This window comes from Malaya genurostris, chromosome 3 (assembly GCF_030247185.1).
Source record: "Malaya genurostris strain Urasoe2022 chromosome 3, Malgen_1.1, whole genome shotgun sequence".
NCBI classification, from domain to species: Eukaryota; Metazoa; Arthropoda; class Insecta; order Diptera; family Culicidae; genus Malaya; species Malaya genurostris.
Window position 1 is genome coordinate 174,915,209 of NC_080572.1, and position 18,844 is coordinate 174,934,052.

Here is an 18,844-nt window from a genome sequence, read left to right on the forward strand (position 1 = left end):
TTTGACGTAGTCCTCCAAAAGTATACCATGACAATCTCACAAAACCGACATCATGATCTTCCCGACCCATAGAACCGGGTCGGTTGGAAGTACTCATTCTAACACCAGTCCATTATCGGGTAATCATTCTGTTCTCTGATGTATAATAATGGATCCAGGAAAACATGTTTTCGAAGTGCGCTTGAGTTCGTCTTTTTAGTCCTGAACAAGTATGTGGGAGATCCAGTGGGAGGATATCTTTCTCGTCTGCATCTTATTCAACAATGACATGCTCGCGCGCTTTCTCTTTCCGGTCATCCGGCTAAAATGTTATATATTTTTATTATTTTGTCCCAAATTCAACCTCCATTTTATATGCTTTGGACACTGGTCAGTGGTAGTGCAGTTTCGACCATCACGAAACTCTTAAAACCTCTATTTCACGGTGTAATCTGCAGGATCAACAGTCCCATTTCATTAAACATATTTTGGTTTCGGTTTCTGATTTCGGGGCACCTCTGACCCCCCCTCCCCCTCTGGGTACGTGCCTAATGACTAATACATATAATTTATAAATCGAAACAATTTCAAGTCCAACTTAGAAGAATTTTTAAGATTTTTGAACAGTAGTTTTAAGTGATAATTTGAAATTTCAATCGCTAATTACTCTGTAATTCGTGAGCATATTAAAGTATTATCAGATTGGAATGCAAAACTGTGAAAATCAGAATGGTATCATAAGACCATCCATTTAAATCTACGTGTATGAAAATTGATGAAACATTCTATAAGATGTCACAGTGACTAACTTTAAAGCTTTTGAGCTCTATTTACGATACTTCCGGAAACGGAATCCAGGGACCAGTATATCCAAAAACCTGTTTTAATCCACCTAGTGGTGTAATGATGCCTTTCTCATATATAATACTGTTTTTACAGTACTATTCAAAATGTTTATCTTTCATTTTTGAAATAAACCAAGGGATTTTTTGTGCATTAACTAGTACAACATAACATACATAATGAAACAGTGCTTTGCTCGCATAAGTCATCCTTACGAAAACGAAGTGGGTTCATTATCATATGTACTTCCAGCGCCGCAACCCGAGAACCCGTATAATCGAAGTCGGTTCGTACGGCCACCAACTCTAAGCAGTTTAAATTTTTGTTGAATCCGAAAATATGCAGTAATTTTTGGTACGACCATAAGACCTTTCATTTGACCCTAAGATTGGAAATAGAGGCTTAGAAATTTTTTTACGGTTTTTGTTTCGCCAGTTTAAGTCACGATGTACAATTTTTTTCCCACACATTTTACGTCATAACTCCGGAACAGGAAGTCGGATCCGGGTGAAATTCAAGAACTCTGTATGGGACCGTGAGACGTTTCATTTCGTTCAACCTAGTGAGATTATTTGACACATACATACACACACACACACAGACACAATTTTCACTGGTCGGTTTTTCAAGTGATTGCATAACTTTATATGAGAAAGGCAAAACGATTCGTATGACCAGCAATTAACATGAGCTACAAATTGAAATAGTTTTGAGCCTAACTTTGAAGCGGTGAAACAAAAACCGTAAAACTTCATAACTCGACTCAAAGCTACACCAATTTGTAGCCAGTATGCAATTAAACGGTTAGCCTGCGCTTCAGTTACCACCGAGGTGCACAGTGTTGAGTGTGATAACATTGAATACAAAATCCCTGTGCACATGGTGGACAATGCCAAAGAAGTACACGTACATGACCTTTCTCCGCAGGCCAGCGATAAGTGCGTTCGGGAAAATATGTCGCAGTACGGTGAAATCCTTTCCTTTGAAAGGGAAGTTTTTTCCTCGGCATCCGGAATGGCGTTCGTTCGTGGTACGTATGCATCTTCGTAAGGTAATTCCATCTTACATCATTTGTGGTCAAGGTGGGACACATCCGTGTAAAACGCTGATTACCTATGAAAATCAGTCAGTTATATGTCAGTTTTGTGAACAACCTGTTCACTACGGTAAATCTTGCACTTGAACAGCGAAAGAGACATCTTCAACCTAAGATAAGGACAACTGTTCAGCAACAGGAACTAGTGAACCCAGTAACCAGCAATCAATGTACAAGGCGAGTCTACAGCAACTTGCAACTTGAGCATAAGACTACAAAAAACAGCGAGAACAAATCGGAAACCATCCATAATAATCCATAAGATCCAGTATTAAAAATAACATTTCTACTAAAAAATCAGATCAGCTCAATCAGCCACGTGAAGCTTGTAAGCAAATGGGCCTGAGCACAAATTAAAAAAAAAAGTCATATGCCCAAAAATGGATCTTACTAACTTTTCTCAGAGATTGCGGAACCGGTATTCCCAATATTAGGGTCAAATGAAAGGTCTTATCATCTTACCAAAAATTACTGCATATTTTCTGATTCAACAAAAATTTACACCATCGCTTAGAGAACAATGTCAAAATCGTATAAAATGTTGAAGATTTCAACCCAATCGTTTTATCGTGAATGGCCTAACCGATCAGAGAACTGTTTCATTCTGTAGATAATATCAGTTAATGCACAATAATTATTTTCTTTTAAGAATCGAAATGAAACATTTTAAACAGAATACCGTATTATTATACATGAGAAAATGATTGACATGAGGTTTTGTTATCTTGATTTTCACCCTAAAATTCCCGAACAGGGAGTCGAAGTTGGATAAAATTGAGCAATTTCGTATGGAACTATAAGTCCTTTAATTTGAATTTTAGTTTATCAAATTCGGTTTGAAGTTTAACAGTATCCTAAAGGATTACAACACCTTTCATTTGATTCAAAATTGTTGCAAAGGGTGTATATAAGCTGTTTGAGAGAGTTTTTATTGGAGATGATTTTCCCAAAATTTTAACCCTTTAACTGTAATATTTGTGGAGTTAGGGTGGTTCTTCTGATTTTCATTTAATTTAAATTTTTAGCAGAAAATTGGATAAAATCAGGAATATTTTCTAATTTTTTTCAGAATTTTTCAAAAATGTATTTCATGTGAAAAAAAGTTCAAAATCTTCGAATTTTTGCCTTTTTCATATACAGGGTCCGGCACTCGAAGTGTAACCAATTAAAAAGGCCATAAATTCAGTTTGGAAAATTACTTTTACTTAACTCAAAGTACAAAATGTGTAAAAATAATACAAAATTCAGAATCAATTCACTTTTGCTCGATATGACCACCTTTTGCCTTGACTATGGCCTTGAGACGGTCAAAAAACGAATCGCAAGCTGCCGAATGTGACTTGCAGGTATTTAGGCTCACTCGCGGACAATAACTTTTTTCAGCGCCTCGAGACTGGTGTATCTTTTAGTTCGGACTTTGCTCTCCAAAATGGCCCAAAGAGAATAATCCATTGGATTCGCATCTGGTGAATTCGAGAGCCATTGTGTGGACGTGATGAAGTTCGGAACGTTGTTTTTCAGCCATTCTTGGTTCACTCGAGCTTTGTGAGACGGTGCTGAGTCCTGCTGAAACGTCCATGGTTTGCCACCGAAATGTTTGTCTGCCCACGGCTTCAAAGCAACCTCCAGAATACTTTCCCGATAATATGTCGCATTTACCTTGACGCCAGGCTCGATGAAAACGATTGGAGAGCGCCCATCTGCGGTTACAGCGGCCCAAACCATTATCTGTTGCGGGTGCTGCCTCCTGGTGGCCAATAGATGACTCAAATTCTCGTATTAACGGTCGGTCAAGTAAACCCTATCGTTTACGAATTGCTCAATTGGAAAAATTTTCTCGTCAGAAAATACAATGTTCGGAAATTGACCGCTTTCGGCCAAACGAAGCAACTCCTTCGCTCTCTCAAGTCAAGATTTTTTTTTCGCGTTCACTTTTGGCAAAATGCTTTCTTGCGCTTGTAAACAATACAACTCCGAACTGTCATTTAGCAAATTTCTAGAGAGCTGATGCCCGTGCGTCAGCTGCGCGAGCGGTCTGAAGTTGGTTACACTTCGAGTGCCGGACCCTGTAGAAAGGTTATGCAATCACTGTGAAAATCGAAGCCGAGTGTCATATACCATATGATATACTCATATACTCAGTTCGTCGAGGACGCAAAGTGTTTGTGTGTGTATGTGTTTGTTGTGTTTTTTGCACTAGCTTTTCTCGGAGATGGCTGAACCGATTCTCACAAACTTAAATTCAAATGAAAGGTATTGTTATCCCATACAAAATTCTGACTTTACTTTATCCTATAGTTCCGGATCCGACTTCCGGATCCGAAAATATAGGGTAAAGTGTGTTAAAAATTTTATACCATCACTGAAAAAAGCGAAAACCGTAAAAAATTGGCTAAATCGACCTCTAATCTTCCCCAATTGATAGTTTTTATCAGCAGATGGTCAAACAAACATCTATACATCAATGGAAAGCTAAAGTCACTAGCTAACAACTGATTAAGAAACTAAGTTGATTCAATCCATTGAAAAAATTTTATTATCAATTTAGTAAAGTGATAAATTTTGGCCATTTCAAAAAAGGTGTTCGGTTACCGGCACCCCAAGAAAATTCGTGAAAAGTGGAAAAATGTAAGTAAAGACGGTAATTATTCAAAGAAAAAATGGAATTTATTCTTTTCGGAGGAGTTTTTGACAAAAGTCTTCATTGTCTGATGGTGACTTTGCATTGGCTCTCTTGGTCAATGATTTGTATGGTGGAGCCTTTGGTGTTGATTTGGCCGGCCTTCCACGTTTTTTTTTAGTCGGATCATCTGCTGTATGAGCAGCTAGATGTTTGGCCAAAATTTTGACTTTACTTTGTCTCGACAGCACCCTGCACAGTTTTTCACGATTTGTCGTAAAAAATAGGGTGCCGGTAACCGAAATCGGTAGACATTTTGAAAATGACAAAACAAATCTTTGGTTGCGAAAATTTTGATAGCATCCGGTATTAAATCACAAAATCGATCGATTTCACCTCATTAATATTCAATCCACTCACATTTCCGATTGATGCTCTTCAATTTATGACACCATAAAAAAAGTCAGAAAAAACTTTGGTGTTGATTTTCGCGCAATTAAAATTTGTTTCGAACGCAGCAAAAAGTACAAGCGTCTGCTTGCTTCGGTATTCGGCACAAAAAGTACGTGTTGCTATTACACACACATACCGTTTGTCGAAATGATGCTATCTGCTTCCTAACAAAAGTTACGGTGGGGTGCCGGCTACCGAACATCTGTATTACGCTGTATTTTTTTTCCAAAAAATGTGGACGGGTATAAAATCAGACTTTAAAAAAATTATCATTCGAAAAACCATGCGTCTCCATCAAATTACTTTACGTTCGTACTTTTTTAGGTAATGTTAAGTTTTTCTTTCCATTCAACATTAATGACCAAAGATTGGCATCCGATAATCAGAACTAAAATATAGAATCCAAAATATTTTAAACTCACTATATTTACTCAAAATCTACGTGCTATTTGATATTCATGGTAAAGTTGATCATAGTACTTATTGAAAACGTGCGCGCCTTGAATGTTATGGGTTTTAAAACATCGACATGCAAAATAATATTCATATTTTGATTCCCGTTATATGAAATTTAGAGCTAAAAAGTCGAAATGTGCTCAGATAATTTTTTTTTGTGATTAATATTAGTTTTTTTAAATAGCAAAGTTAAAACGGTTGACCAAACGCAATGAATAAGAATGCATTTTTTGAAATTTAATTATTATTTCTTCAACTGGTCATAATGGCAACCATTTGCATAAGTTTTTCCATGCATACATCGCCGTGACAAAGAGTACAAATTTTCTCTCTGGTAGAGAGCATGTATTTCCCAAAACGAAACCAGTTTGCTTCGCACATAAACCGGCAAAAAATTGCGTATAAGCGCAGACTTAACTATACCCGATTTCGTTAAACTAAAGCAATTGTTTACTTATTCTACTTTTTGATTTAATATTATCATCCGGTAAAATGTACGAAAGCTTTCAACCGATTTTGTATTTGTATTTCTTTATTGTCGTTGTCTTGTAGTGTGTCACTTTTTCATTGTCACATTTTGTTACGGTGACCAGTTGGCGATCAAAAACCGTCAATGCGAACATGTCGTAACAGTTAGGTTACCGAAAAGTTACGTTGGAACTTATTGTAACTGAGTATGATTTGATGTGAATTTGTAACATTATTTTGACTTCATTGTCACTATCATAGACCATTATGCAGCATCTGTTTTGATGTGGAACACATCTTTGTTTTCCTTATAGGGGTGCAAATTAGAAATTAAATGGTAAATAACAGTAGAAATATGGTCAGGTTTTGAACACATACAGCTTAGTCAGTTTAGTTTCAATCAGTAATATTATTTCATCAATTGATTGGAAATATTTCTACGTATTGATTTGAATATTCATATCCATGTATTTTCAGTAATATATTATTGAAATGTTGATTAATAGCTAGCAATGGCCTATTTTGCCTGCTAAAAATCTTCGGCTTACTGGATTTCCCTAACGTAAACGACGATTTTGAAGAAGGAAGCGATATATCAAAGAAAAAGCATCGCTCTGATTGATCAATCGATGCTGTTTGGAAGCACACGAAGCTATAAATATAAGCAAAATTATATCTAACGTTTCAGTCCTACGTGTAGCATGCCAGAGGTAGGTTGTTGCTAGACAGCAAGACACAAAGCGCTGTAAAACGATTTGAAGCTTTAATTGGTTATGTCGTCTTCGCCTGAGAAATTTTGCAACTACCCCAGGGTAAAATTTGAGTGCTTAAGATTAATTTCTAATTTATATAAGAACCGAAATCGCAGAGTGGTAGAGAAACTTAACGCTATGAAATCCGTATCGAAGGTATGTAGAAAAATATAATTGCATAGGGTGAGGGCTCCCTATTTCATCTCATTTGTAAGGACGTTACCTTAAAAACCTGATTTAGCCACTAAAATCACTACGATTTTTCATATTTCTGCTTAATTCGCCATGCTCCACATTGGGAATTGATTCACATTCCTTGGAAATTAAAATAATATTTGAAAAATCAGCTAAAAACTCTTCTGATATGTTTACTACTGTGCTCCTAATTTCATCTCAAAGGTTTTATATTCATCCTATCGTTGGTCCTTTATTCATCCCATAAATTAGCAATGACGACAGCAATCAAAACCAAAATATTGCACTATTACACTCTCAGGTTCAAAATGTCCGAATTTGTCTTAAAAAGGGCCTAATGCCAATTATGAGACAACACACGATATTTTTGGAAACAGTTTGGAATCATTTTGACGTTCAAATTTTTTTGGATCGTTTCCGTTACCTTTCGTTTTAAATTTAAAATATTTCTGTGCAGTCAATTTGGAGAACTTAGAAAAACAAAAAAAAAAAAGAATTGTTACTATTTAGGCATTAACCCTTCTAAAAACAAAATGCAGAGATGCCATTTATTCAGATTTATCTGTATTGTATAGATTTTTGCGATCGCATACTGATTTAAATCAGAGTACAGATTTTATACAGATTTTCTAAATTTAATACAGATTTGTAAAGGTTCATAAAAAGTAAGAAATAAAAAGTTAGACTTTTCCCTCTGAGTATCTGTTAGTATATGATTGCAGTACTTCTTTAAAAGTTTATTAATAAACGGACAAATAACTTGTTAAAATGGAAATCTTTTGTTCAAATATTTGATGGTTGACTTGTTGATGATTATTTGAAGAAGGAAAACAATTTTTTTTGTAACATTATGAGAAAACTTGGCAACTTTGCGACAAAAAATGAGATGAAAACAAAGCGCAATCAAGTGAACTAAGTGAAAAACTTTCATCTCATATTCTTGAAGAGTTTTACTGCTTGTCGAGTAGTTTTTTAAGTTTTTAATCGTTAATCAAACAAGTGGCAAGTCAACATTATAAATTGTGAAATCATCAAGCATTCAATAGTTGTGTAATTCGGCGAAATAGTGATTATGTTTTAAGACGAATCGATTCGTAGATATTCAGAAACGTGACGAACTGTAAATCTTGAGACGAAAATGTGTCCTAAATTGAAAAGTGAGTTTGTTTTAAATGAAAAAAATGATCACCGAAAAATTTAAAACCATTTCTTCCAATGAGAAAGTGTGACAATAGCTTGAATAATCATTTTAAAACATTCCACAGTTTGGCTCAGGTAGGTTGTAAAATATTATTTATGTTCAAAGTAATGAGGTGAAGGGATGAGATGGAAATAGGAGCTCAGATGAAATAGGGCGCCGTTACCCTACTTTTGGGCTATAGATGTAATTTCGTCGGCTACAAATCACGAAAAACAGAGTATATATTTTGTGTTTTCGTATGAGTATCGCGCAATTGCGGATTCAAAAGTAAGACGATTGATTGAACTGTTTGATTGAAAATGTCGATCATTACAAATTTTGGTTCTCTTGTTTCACATTAATGGCTCGAACAACCCCATGGGGCTGATGCTTGTAGTTTCATTTTATTTTTTATGAACAAGTTTCAGGTGCTACTTGGGAGGCGGCAGATCTCTCTCCAAGGAAAGTGTGCGAATTGATTCGGAAGAGCGTCAAGGTCGTAAATTGCGAATTGATCCAAATTTTGACCGATTCCCCAATAAAATCTAATGCCATGTTAATATAAGTCAGTTCTTTGATTTCACAGTTAATTTAACTGAAATTTATATCGATACAGACACAAACATTATGTTTACTTGTTAATAGATTTTATATTGTGTCATGACAACGAGACGTACAACAAAGCGGAGATCAGACAGATCCCCGGACTGGTTTTTTTCGACAAGTCTCGCTTAGACGTTCCGGGAGAAGAAGGTCGACAAATTTTCCAAGAAGCATTTTGTGTGGTAGACGATCTTCATTCAGCAAGCTATACACAACGAACAACGCCATTTACAGCCAAATATATAAAGAAGAATGCCTCCAGAAACACCTGCAGCTCTTTCTCCGGTCCCACGAAGGTGACACTTAATTTTGGTGGAACTTTGTATCGTGCCTTTCGCAAAACAGTTGATGGAGTGATATCAAAGCAACGATGTTGTTTTTGAGTCAATGAAGGTAAATTCACCACATTTCGCACAAAAGAAAAATTGTTGGCAACTATGAAGGGAAAACTTTGAAAATCAAGAACGTTCTTTGAAAAAAAAAAAAAGCGACACAAAGTATGTAAAAAAGATGGCGCAAGTGATGCACCGGATTTGATGGGTCGAATTTAGTCCAAACTGCGAGTATTTAATCTAGGAGAGATATATAAACCAACTTGGCAGAGAGCATAGCGAATCTGATTTTACTTATTCCCTGAAAGTTCCAGAAATATCCGCTTAAATTGAATTTTTGGTGAACATTTTTGTCTGTTTTATTTTTTTGAAAATGGAATACTAGTCTTGATGTGTGATTAAATGTTATGTAGCTTGTATTTTTTTAATATTGTTGGTGCGATTCTCATAAATACGTTGAGTTCGTGCTGTGAGAACGATCCTCGAGGAGTAAAAAAAATTAAGATCATGGTGGATTCACTAAACAGTGATAAACTACAAACTACTTCAACATTTTTTTCATTTGAAAATTTTTGGAAATATTCTCAAAATGATGGTTATGATGATGATTTCAAAGTTACTTAAAAGATCTATTTTGGATACGAACAACCTCAAGATATAAACCTGGAAAAATGAAACGATTTTATATCATACAAGTTTCCAAAACAGAGGACGTAAAAACTTAATCATTTTATAAACAGCTATTAGAGAAGATTCTATATATTTTGACCGAAAAACGTGAATGTGAAAAATGTGAATAACCGTCAACCAATAAACTCATTAATAGAGTAATTTTAATGATCCTTCGGAAAGTGTCTGAAAATAGAATGGCAGCAATACGAGGAAGAAAATATGTGACACAGTCCGCAGAACATATTTTGTTACTATAATTGATTTTTACTTTTGCATATTAAGCAACTAAAGCATACGCAACCAAATTCCTCAATTTTGTTTATATTGTAACTTGATTTTATTAATACATGAACGAATATTGTCATAGTTACAACGCATGTAGTGATAAGAGAATTGTTGTTTTGATGTAAATGATAATTTAACTGAAACTGGCGGTGACCCGTCAAGTTTAGTGAGGATTCAAATGATACATGTAATATCGCAGATCAGCTTATCTTGAGTTTATATATGAGTCTGTGCAACTTATTTGTACTAAGTTCCGAATCTTTTGAAACGTTTCCTGGTGGTACAATAGCTCGTTCAAATTGATATTGCATAACGATTTGCATTGCATTATTTTTGCTACACTTTGTCTGGATCCCTTCTTTAAGATTCTTGGAAGCAAGATTAGACCAAAATATCATGCTTTATAAGACTAAATCAATTTCTAACTATTCAATTAGGTTACACGATTATTGTTTGGTTCAATAATAGGGTCTGAGGGATTATGCTGAGAGATAGTTCATTGTGTTTGGCCACATTTAATGAAAAAGAAGTACCTATCATTATCATCATAACACAACTTTTAACTGAATCTATTTAGCGCCACCGTGTTGTTCGTATGTAATTGGAGAGTATGCACACAACACGTGGACAAATTAAAATATTTTTTAACTTTTCCGAATCAAGTTAAATGAGGCAAATCCATCGACAGATCACAAATATACAAGCGCTTCAAAAAAGGGTTGGAAAGATCTATCGCCGATAGTTCTAAATTAGCCCGTTAGTAACCGGGAAATCGAAAGTCGAAATAAACAGTTAACGTGTATTTAGTACCAGTGAATACGGTACCAACACACCGCACACATACAAAAACAACTGTCCAGCGAACGAATGAATGTAACTTTCAGCTATAGTTCATACTGCGCAAATCGGACGAGAGTTTGACATCATCCATTGCGACTGTCATTGGCTCGTGAAAACATAGGTCAATTCAAACAAATTTTTCAATGGTATGCAATTGAAATACTTTAATGACGTTACCATATAAGTTTGAGTTAAATGTTTCCGAATCGATTGATAGTTAAATTATATCAATTCATGAACAAATTACTGAGTTATAAGCGTTCAAAATAATGCCAGAAAAAGGTTACGCGGTTAGTTTTGCATTTTTAAATTGACACACAGCCTCGTATACTGAAGACTGAAGAGTAAGCAAAAGCGACAATCCAGTGAGCGGACGCATATAACAGTTCGGCTGAAAAGTTCGTATCGTTTAATAGAAACACACATTTTTTTGCCAAAATTTGTTTTTATTATTCAACATAATTGCCATCAGAAGCGATACAGCGATTATAGCGATCTTCCAACTTTTCGATACCATTTTTGTAGTACGATTTGTCCTTTGCCTCAAAATAGGCCTCAGTTTCAGCGATTACCTCTTCATTGCTTCTAAATTTTGTACCAGCGAGCATTCTCTTGAGGTCTGAGAACAGGAAAAAGTCACTGGGGACCAAATCTGGAGAATACGGTGGATGAGGGAGCAATTCGAAGCCCAATTCGTTCAATTTCAGCATGGTTTTTCGTTGTTGTTTTTGATCGATTGTGAGCTCACGCGGCACCCATTTTGCACAAAGCTTTCTCATATCCAAATATTCGTGAATAATATGTCCAACACGTTTCTTTGAAGAAATATTTTGCAGCATATATTTATACATTTCTCTTCATACTACGCAGAGCGATGCGGTGGTTTCATGCATGACGCAAAGCCTTCTATGCCGAACAAGAAATTGACGTCATTTTGTATAACTGGGATTGGTGGATGAAAATAAGGGTCGATTCTAACCACTTTTTTTCAATAGTATGCTATTGAAATACTGAAACGACGTTGCCATACATGTTTGAGTTAAAAGTTTCTGAATCGATAGGTTGTTAAATTATATCAATCCATCAACAAATGACTGAGCTATTAACGTTCAAAATTATGACACAAAAAGGTTACGCGGCTATTTTTGAAACTTTTAATTGACACCCGGCCCCATATAGTGAAGAGTAAGGCATTTTTAATGCCAATAAAAACGTTTGACGCTATTGAACGTCCAATGGGGATAGAAGAAATGATGATCGAGGTAAGTATACACAATTTTAGTTAATGTTCAAACACAATAATACATCAACAGAAAATTTCAATAGTACTCACCGATGAAATCACAGTGGTGTATCCGCCGCTTCTCCAGCTCCGGATTGTTTCGTCGGTTATACCGCCCAACGATGTGTTTTACCACGCCGACACTGCTGAGCACACTGTTGATGCTGTGCTGGGAGGAGCGTTTACGACCCGTAGTACTTCCCGTATTGTTACTACTACTGCTGTTGTTGCTGTTGTTGTTGCTATTACTACTGCTGCCACTGTTCGAACTGCTGCTATTGATTGCTATCGACGGTATTGCTATTGAATTGGTAGGAAGGTGGTTCGCAGATGGTGGTTGTGGTGGTGGTGCTGGTGGTGGTACGGCAGGTTGTTGATGCGATTGGTTAGTATGCAGCTGCGAATGCAATTGCTGAGATCCGACAGGAATGGTGGATGATGCCGAGGATACCGTCGGGTGAGGATGGTGGTGTAGATGCGACGGTTGATGACTACCGGAAGCTAAATGCGCCGACAAGGAAGCTATCTGCTGTGGATGGTACGGCGGTGGCGGTGTCCGTCGGGGAGGGTTCTGTTGAAGATTCAGTTCTAATTTGAGAGAAAACGTGTACATGCGGGAAAGTTACCTGTAGTGTGGTTCCAGGGCTGCCTGGATCCGAGTTTGGTGGGGTTAACGGTGGAACATACATTAGCCTCGAAATTGGCGTACAGATAGCTGAGGCTTGATACTTTGGGTGATACATTTGGGCAGAACCATGGCCGCCATGTTGATGCGGAGGCCAATGATGATAGTAGTTGTTGTTTTGGTTAACCTGCAGGTGATGGGCTTGGTTGTGCTGCTGGTGGTGCTGGTGAACACCTTGAACTTGGTGGGTCGCACCCGTTCCCTGCAGATTCCCACTTCCGTTGGTACAACCCATATAACCGTTGAGATTGTGTTGCTGACCATGGGTGTGGTGACTAGCGGCCAGGGATACCGAGGGGGAATGCGAGTGATGCAGGTAGGTAGATTCGCTAGTGGCTAGGAATAGGTTGCTTGTACTATTATTGTTATTATTATTACAACTACTATCGCTTAGAATGTGATTTTGGTGTATGCTATTGTTATTGATATTGTTATTATTATTATTATGCATTGCATGGCTCTTCTCGGTTTTGATCTCCAGTGGACTTAGGAGTGGCGACGATAGCGGTTCCAGGAAGGTGTCATCCACAGCTTCGGTTTTAACCTGCGGAATACCGTTCAGGGTACCCAACATGACTGCGTTCTCCGGGTCAATGTTCTGTATCGAACTCGTAATATCTTCCCACAGGGGCGGCCGCAAGAACGAATCGTCGGCATCTCCACACATTGCATCGCGGTGTTTGCTTCCTGTGTTTACAGCGAAACAAAAGTATTTATCATTATGAGAAAAAAAATAAAAATAAAGCTAAACGGATGAGTGCTGATAGGACGTACCGAAAAAGAACTCCTTGCCGTAATGGTCGTAACCTTGGCCACCGTATCCAGTCAAGGCAGGTTGGGACAGGGGAGAGCTGGATGATGGATGATGGTGATTAATCGGCACCACGTCCAGCTCGACATCGCTTTCCAATTTATTTATGCGCCCCATCAGCTCATGCCGAAATTCTAGTTCTGGTGACTGTTGAGTACAAAAGAGGTAAAAAGGCGGATGATAAATTACGGAAATTAACCAATGACAAGGGATTAATTCGTTTGTTCCGACAAATGCATTTTTGGCCAGAGACCCAAACCGAAAAAGTGGTCGTCTCGTTGAATAGATTTTCAATGTGAGCGACATTTGTATCAGAATGACTGCCCGATCCAGTGATTCCTTACCGGTTATTATTTATTCAAAGATCGTATTTAAATGTTACACTGATTGTAATTTTTCTAATATCTTCCCGTGACCGAACCGGGACAAACAGGTTATAACAATTTGCCAACGATTGAACAGTCATGTCCGATGCAGGGTGATTAGAAACTAAAAAATCCGCTGCACGTTTAGTATGCTACCGCGATCACAAATTGATCATAAATTGAGCGCAAAAAAATGTGACACCAAGCGCGAAAACCATCGGAAACGTTGGACAGGACTTATGTTTATGGTCGATTGTATGCAAATAGCGGTTCAACCAATATAGGATTTTTTTTCATTTAATATCGTATAATATCTATTTATAAAAACATGAATGCGAGGGGAAATTTCAATTTTCGATGCACGCGGATTATATCAATAAAGCGAGTAATTTACATGTTTATGTTGGAAAATATGAAGTGGGACAATGAATTTATCGCCAGCCCAACTTGATTCAAATTTCAAAAACTGTTCGAATGATTTATTCCCCATAAGTAGTAATGCTTTGAAACAGTTCTCTTGCCTTCTTGTTGTGCCGCAAAGATCGACTGTAATTGATAGCGCTTCAGAGCATTTAACTAATTAGCCTACTCTCCCCAGTTTCTCCTCCTATCTTTCTGTGGGGAGGGAACACAGACCAATACGACTACTGTCCAAATAAGCCTATCACATCGACAGGTAGCATTTATGCAGTCACTTAAGTCCGTCAAGCCGAAGTAATCTAATCGCCTCCGGGTTCAACAGTAAGAAGGCAAGAGAAAAAAAACCTGCTTCAAAAGCTCATTGCTTCTATAAAACCATAAGTCAACTATCGGACTTTTCCATTCTTCCCCCCGTAAGCAGCGAGCGGCAGCATTGGCCGTAGGCTGCAAAGAAAGAGTAGAAAGAGGACAACTTCTGCGGCCCCACACAAGTGCCTTCCTTGCCCCCCTCCTTATGAATTGGATGCTGGTAGTCATCGATCCACGAGATGGTGTTTATGTAAATTAATGTTCTCGGTGATTTTGATTGACAGCGAGGCACCTCGTCGTGAGGACCGTAGAGCTCTCATCGTCACCTAGCTCCGTATTTACCGGTTCATGCCAAATAACGAGCGACATCGGTCTCCGCGAGTGGACTTGTGTGGCAGGTACGGATCGCGATCGTTCGGTTTAAGCTCAGGCGAGATTTAAATTATCCGATAGTTCAGTGACGAGCACGGTTCACCAAGTCATTAGTGGCTGAGACAGGGCGGAAAGTGGATCGAACATCGGGGAAGGATTTTGCATTTCGTAATTAGCTTGAACCTTGAACGCATTCCTATTTGTTGCGTGGGGTCGAAATAGGTTTCATTTTGCTTCTGTAAATCTTTTCAAAAGTAGCCTTGTGCTAAGCTTCAATTAGTTAGAATATTCTCTATTGAAATTTTATTAATTGTATTTGGTGATTTCTTCATGCATTAATCGTACTTGGTAGTTGCACTTCGTGATTGACCGAGTGAATGAAAATGCACAATGAACCAAGAAAATGATTCTTGGGAGTAGCTAATCATTACCACTGTATAAACCCACTCACTCAAAACTTTTCATTCAAACTCAGTGACTGGGGGAGGAAAAGAATGTTAGTCCGATACTTATTGTTTCTTGACACCTGATTGTGTTAAGAGGGATGGGAGAAGACATACTCTTGGTGGAAACTTCAATAAATTTTTCATAACATATCGATCGATTGATTATAGAATACAAACCTGTTTTGATCCACCTAGTGGTGAAGTGATACCTTTCTCATATTACTCATACCATCATAAATATTACTGTGGAGTTATAGAACAACTGTTCATTGAAAAGAAACAGGAAAGTTTGTTCAAGCGTAGTCTACCAAAATCTGCGAATCAAAACACCATGTAGTTCCGAAACCGGAAGTATTATCTACAACGAATTCAGGTATTCTTTATGAAACCGTAAGAATTTTCATTTGAATCTATAAATTTGTGAGCATCGACTCGGTCATCTTGAAGAAAAGAGATCCTTTTTGTATTTTACCTTTATATATATATATCTATATATATAAAATAATAGCGAAAAAAGTGAGTGTTGCTAATGTTCTCTGGTATGCGTGGGCCGATCTTCAAATGATTTTTTTTTGTTCGAAAAATGACGTTTATGCGGAGGTTTTAGGCTCCTTCAAGAAAGTGGAGAAAATCTAGAAAATAGTTTTGTATGGAATTGGAAATTTTCCACTCAATGCATGCTAGATCTTCGATGATTGTTAGGCGAGTATCGAGTTATGCAATGCTGCTGCCCGCTGGAGAGCAAAATATAAATACTAGATTATTAATAAAACCGTTTGGCGCCAAACGAGCTGATTTGTGCAAAAATTTCACTGAGCCTACTTGATTCACGTGTTTCTTTATTTCGAATCACATGTTCAATTAAGTAGGGGATTAACGTTTTTTTATGATTCGTTGTTTTTCTAATGTCGTTTTCGTTTTTAAATTGCACTACACCGGTGTAGCGAAAGCTGCACCTAAACCGTTCGTTTTTACCAATTGCACTACACCAGTGCTACACTGTTTCTGCACCGATACCACTGGTGTAGCACTCATCAAAAGTTTGGTGTAGCTCTGTGCAATGGAATCGTTAATTGTAGTCAATGGTTACTGTTTATGTTTTCGTCATTTTTGTTCGTTTATTCATGCCTCAGTGTAGCACTGCACCGGTGTAGTGCAAATTAAAAACGAAAACGCCATAAGATCCCAAAAATGTGAATCTTATCTTCTTGATAGATATAATCATTGCTGTCACAATGCACTTAGACAACAGGATTGAGGTGTGCTGCCACTTCAAATTAACACCGTTAACTCAAACACCAAAACTGTTTGGCTGTCTACTTTTTGAAACAATTCCATTCGAATTAGAAGGACATTTTTTCGGCTTAAATTTTCCATAAGCATTTCCCGTGCTATACCTTTGAAGGATTTATTGGACGAGATTTTGTGTAATTTTGTCTCGAAACGACCTAAAAATTTCGTGAATTGCTTCGAATTGAACGTTCGGTTATTTATTTGAGTCCAAACGTCTTCAACTGGTCCAAACGAAATTCGAATTATGTCAACCCAGAGTATGTACTTCGAAATTTTAAATTATTTGCATTTGAGTAACTATGAACAGTTTCGTCCAATGTACTCGAACCATCCCGTTTGCCTCCTGTTTCTAAATTACATCGATTGAACCGAGATTTGGGAATTCGTCGACATATTTTACCTATTCGAATGATTCACTCTCTTGCTCATAAACCGGCAAACTGATTTTGGTTATATTTCGCTTGAATCATTTGGGACTTTTAAGTGCAGGAAAAAACTGCTTTAAAGTGCGAAGTGTACGTGTGTGCCTGATTTGGGGAGAAATATTGAGATCTAATCAAAAACAATTGTCAGATAATTCATTTTTACAGAACATTCTACCATTCTACTTCATTGATTTAAGAGTATTCGAAATAATTTCCATCCAAAGATAATTTTTGAGCTGTGAGAAATTCACCGAGACAACTACAGGTACAGAAAAAAAGGAACAAGTACAGAAGCTAAGTTCAGGAAAAAATAAAAAAGGTACAGGAACAAGTGCAGAAAGTATAAAACCAAGTACAGAAATGAGGGAAACAAGTATAGGAACTACGGGCACAATTGAGTGCAGAAAAAGGTACAGAATGTGCAGATGGTACAAATATAAGTACAGAAGTTACAGGACCAAATACCTCAAATACTGGAGCAGGTATAGAACGTACAGGAACCAATTCTGAAACAAGCACAGAAAGTACAGGAACAAACACACAAAGTACAAAATAAAAGGCAGTTAATCGCAAATGTTGTCGAGACAACAATTTTGAATGGCAAATTAGAAGAAGAAAAAGTTTTGATTCCATGCAATGATGCCAACTGCTATGTCATTTCAGTTTGAACGTCATTTTCTCATCCGTCAATAATCGTTATGAGTCTGTAGCGTGAATTTAGAATTTTTTCAGATGGTAAAATGTGCGCTGCCTGTTTGCGTTTCGGTAAACCATCGGTTTAATATATTTTGTACTGTTGTCCGCGATATAAAAAGGTTGGGGCCACTATCATAGAGCATTATAATCATATTTTCCCTCAATAATCATTAAAATTGATAAGTAGTTTTGATTTTCTACATCTAATCTAATATTATTGCGCTACGAAGTGTGCAGGGGTCCGCTAGTATATATATATATATATATATATATATATATATATATATATATATATATATATATATATATATATATATATATATATATATATATATATATATATATATATATATATATATATATATATATATATATATATATATATATATATATATATATATATATATATATATAAATGAAATAAAATAAATAGGTATAGAATTCGTTCAAACTATTGAAAAATTTTCCGAGGCCCGGAGGGCCGAATGTCATATACCAATCGATTCGGCTCGACGAACTGAACAAATGTCCGTGTGTATGTCTCTATGTGTGTTGTCAACTAAGAGGTCGAGATCTCAGAGATGACTGGACCGATTTTGATCAAGCAAATTTGTGGAATTTGGCCTTTCTGTTTCAACAGATTTCGCAGCCGATTCTTAGTGTACAGAATCATTGCATGGCTAGTACTATGGATCCTACTGACACTAAGAATCCTTCCAGGTCGGGGCTCGAACATACGACAACTGGCTTGTAACACCAGCGTCCTATGCATTGAACCGCCATCCCGATTTTGATCAAACTAGTCGCAAATGAAAGGTCTCCCCGTCACCTAGAACGCTATTGAATGGTTTTGAGATCGGATGTTTACTTTTAGAGTAAGTTTTAAGTCAAAATTTTTAGTTTTATGCAGTATCTGTCACACTTGACCTTGAAAATAGAATATGTTTCTATACTTAGATTCCACGC

The 18,844-nt window shown here is 37.0% G+C and overlaps 1 protein-coding gene across 2 annotated transcripts in view; it reads right to left on the bottom strand.

Annotated features, from left to right (window-relative positions):
- The window catches only part of LOC131435157 (dendritic arbor reduction protein 1-like), a 341,863-nt gene that overhangs the window by 150,163 nt on the left and 172,856 nt on the right, over window positions 1-18,844 (bottom strand). The window contains exons 2-4 of one of the 2 annotated variants that reach the window (XM_058602750.1): window positions 13,516-13,699; window positions 12,683-13,428; window positions 12,108-12,585 (exon numbers count right to left, since the gene is read on the bottom strand). In XM_058602750.1, coding sequence (XP_058458733.1) covers window positions 12,108-12,585; window positions 12,683-13,428; window positions 13,516-13,699 — 1,408 coding nt within the window. Of the gene's footprint in view, window positions 1-12,107; window positions 12,628-12,682; window positions 13,429-13,515; window positions 13,700-18,844 lie in introns of both variants that reach the window. The other variant, XM_058602749.1, reaches the window with a different exon arrangement.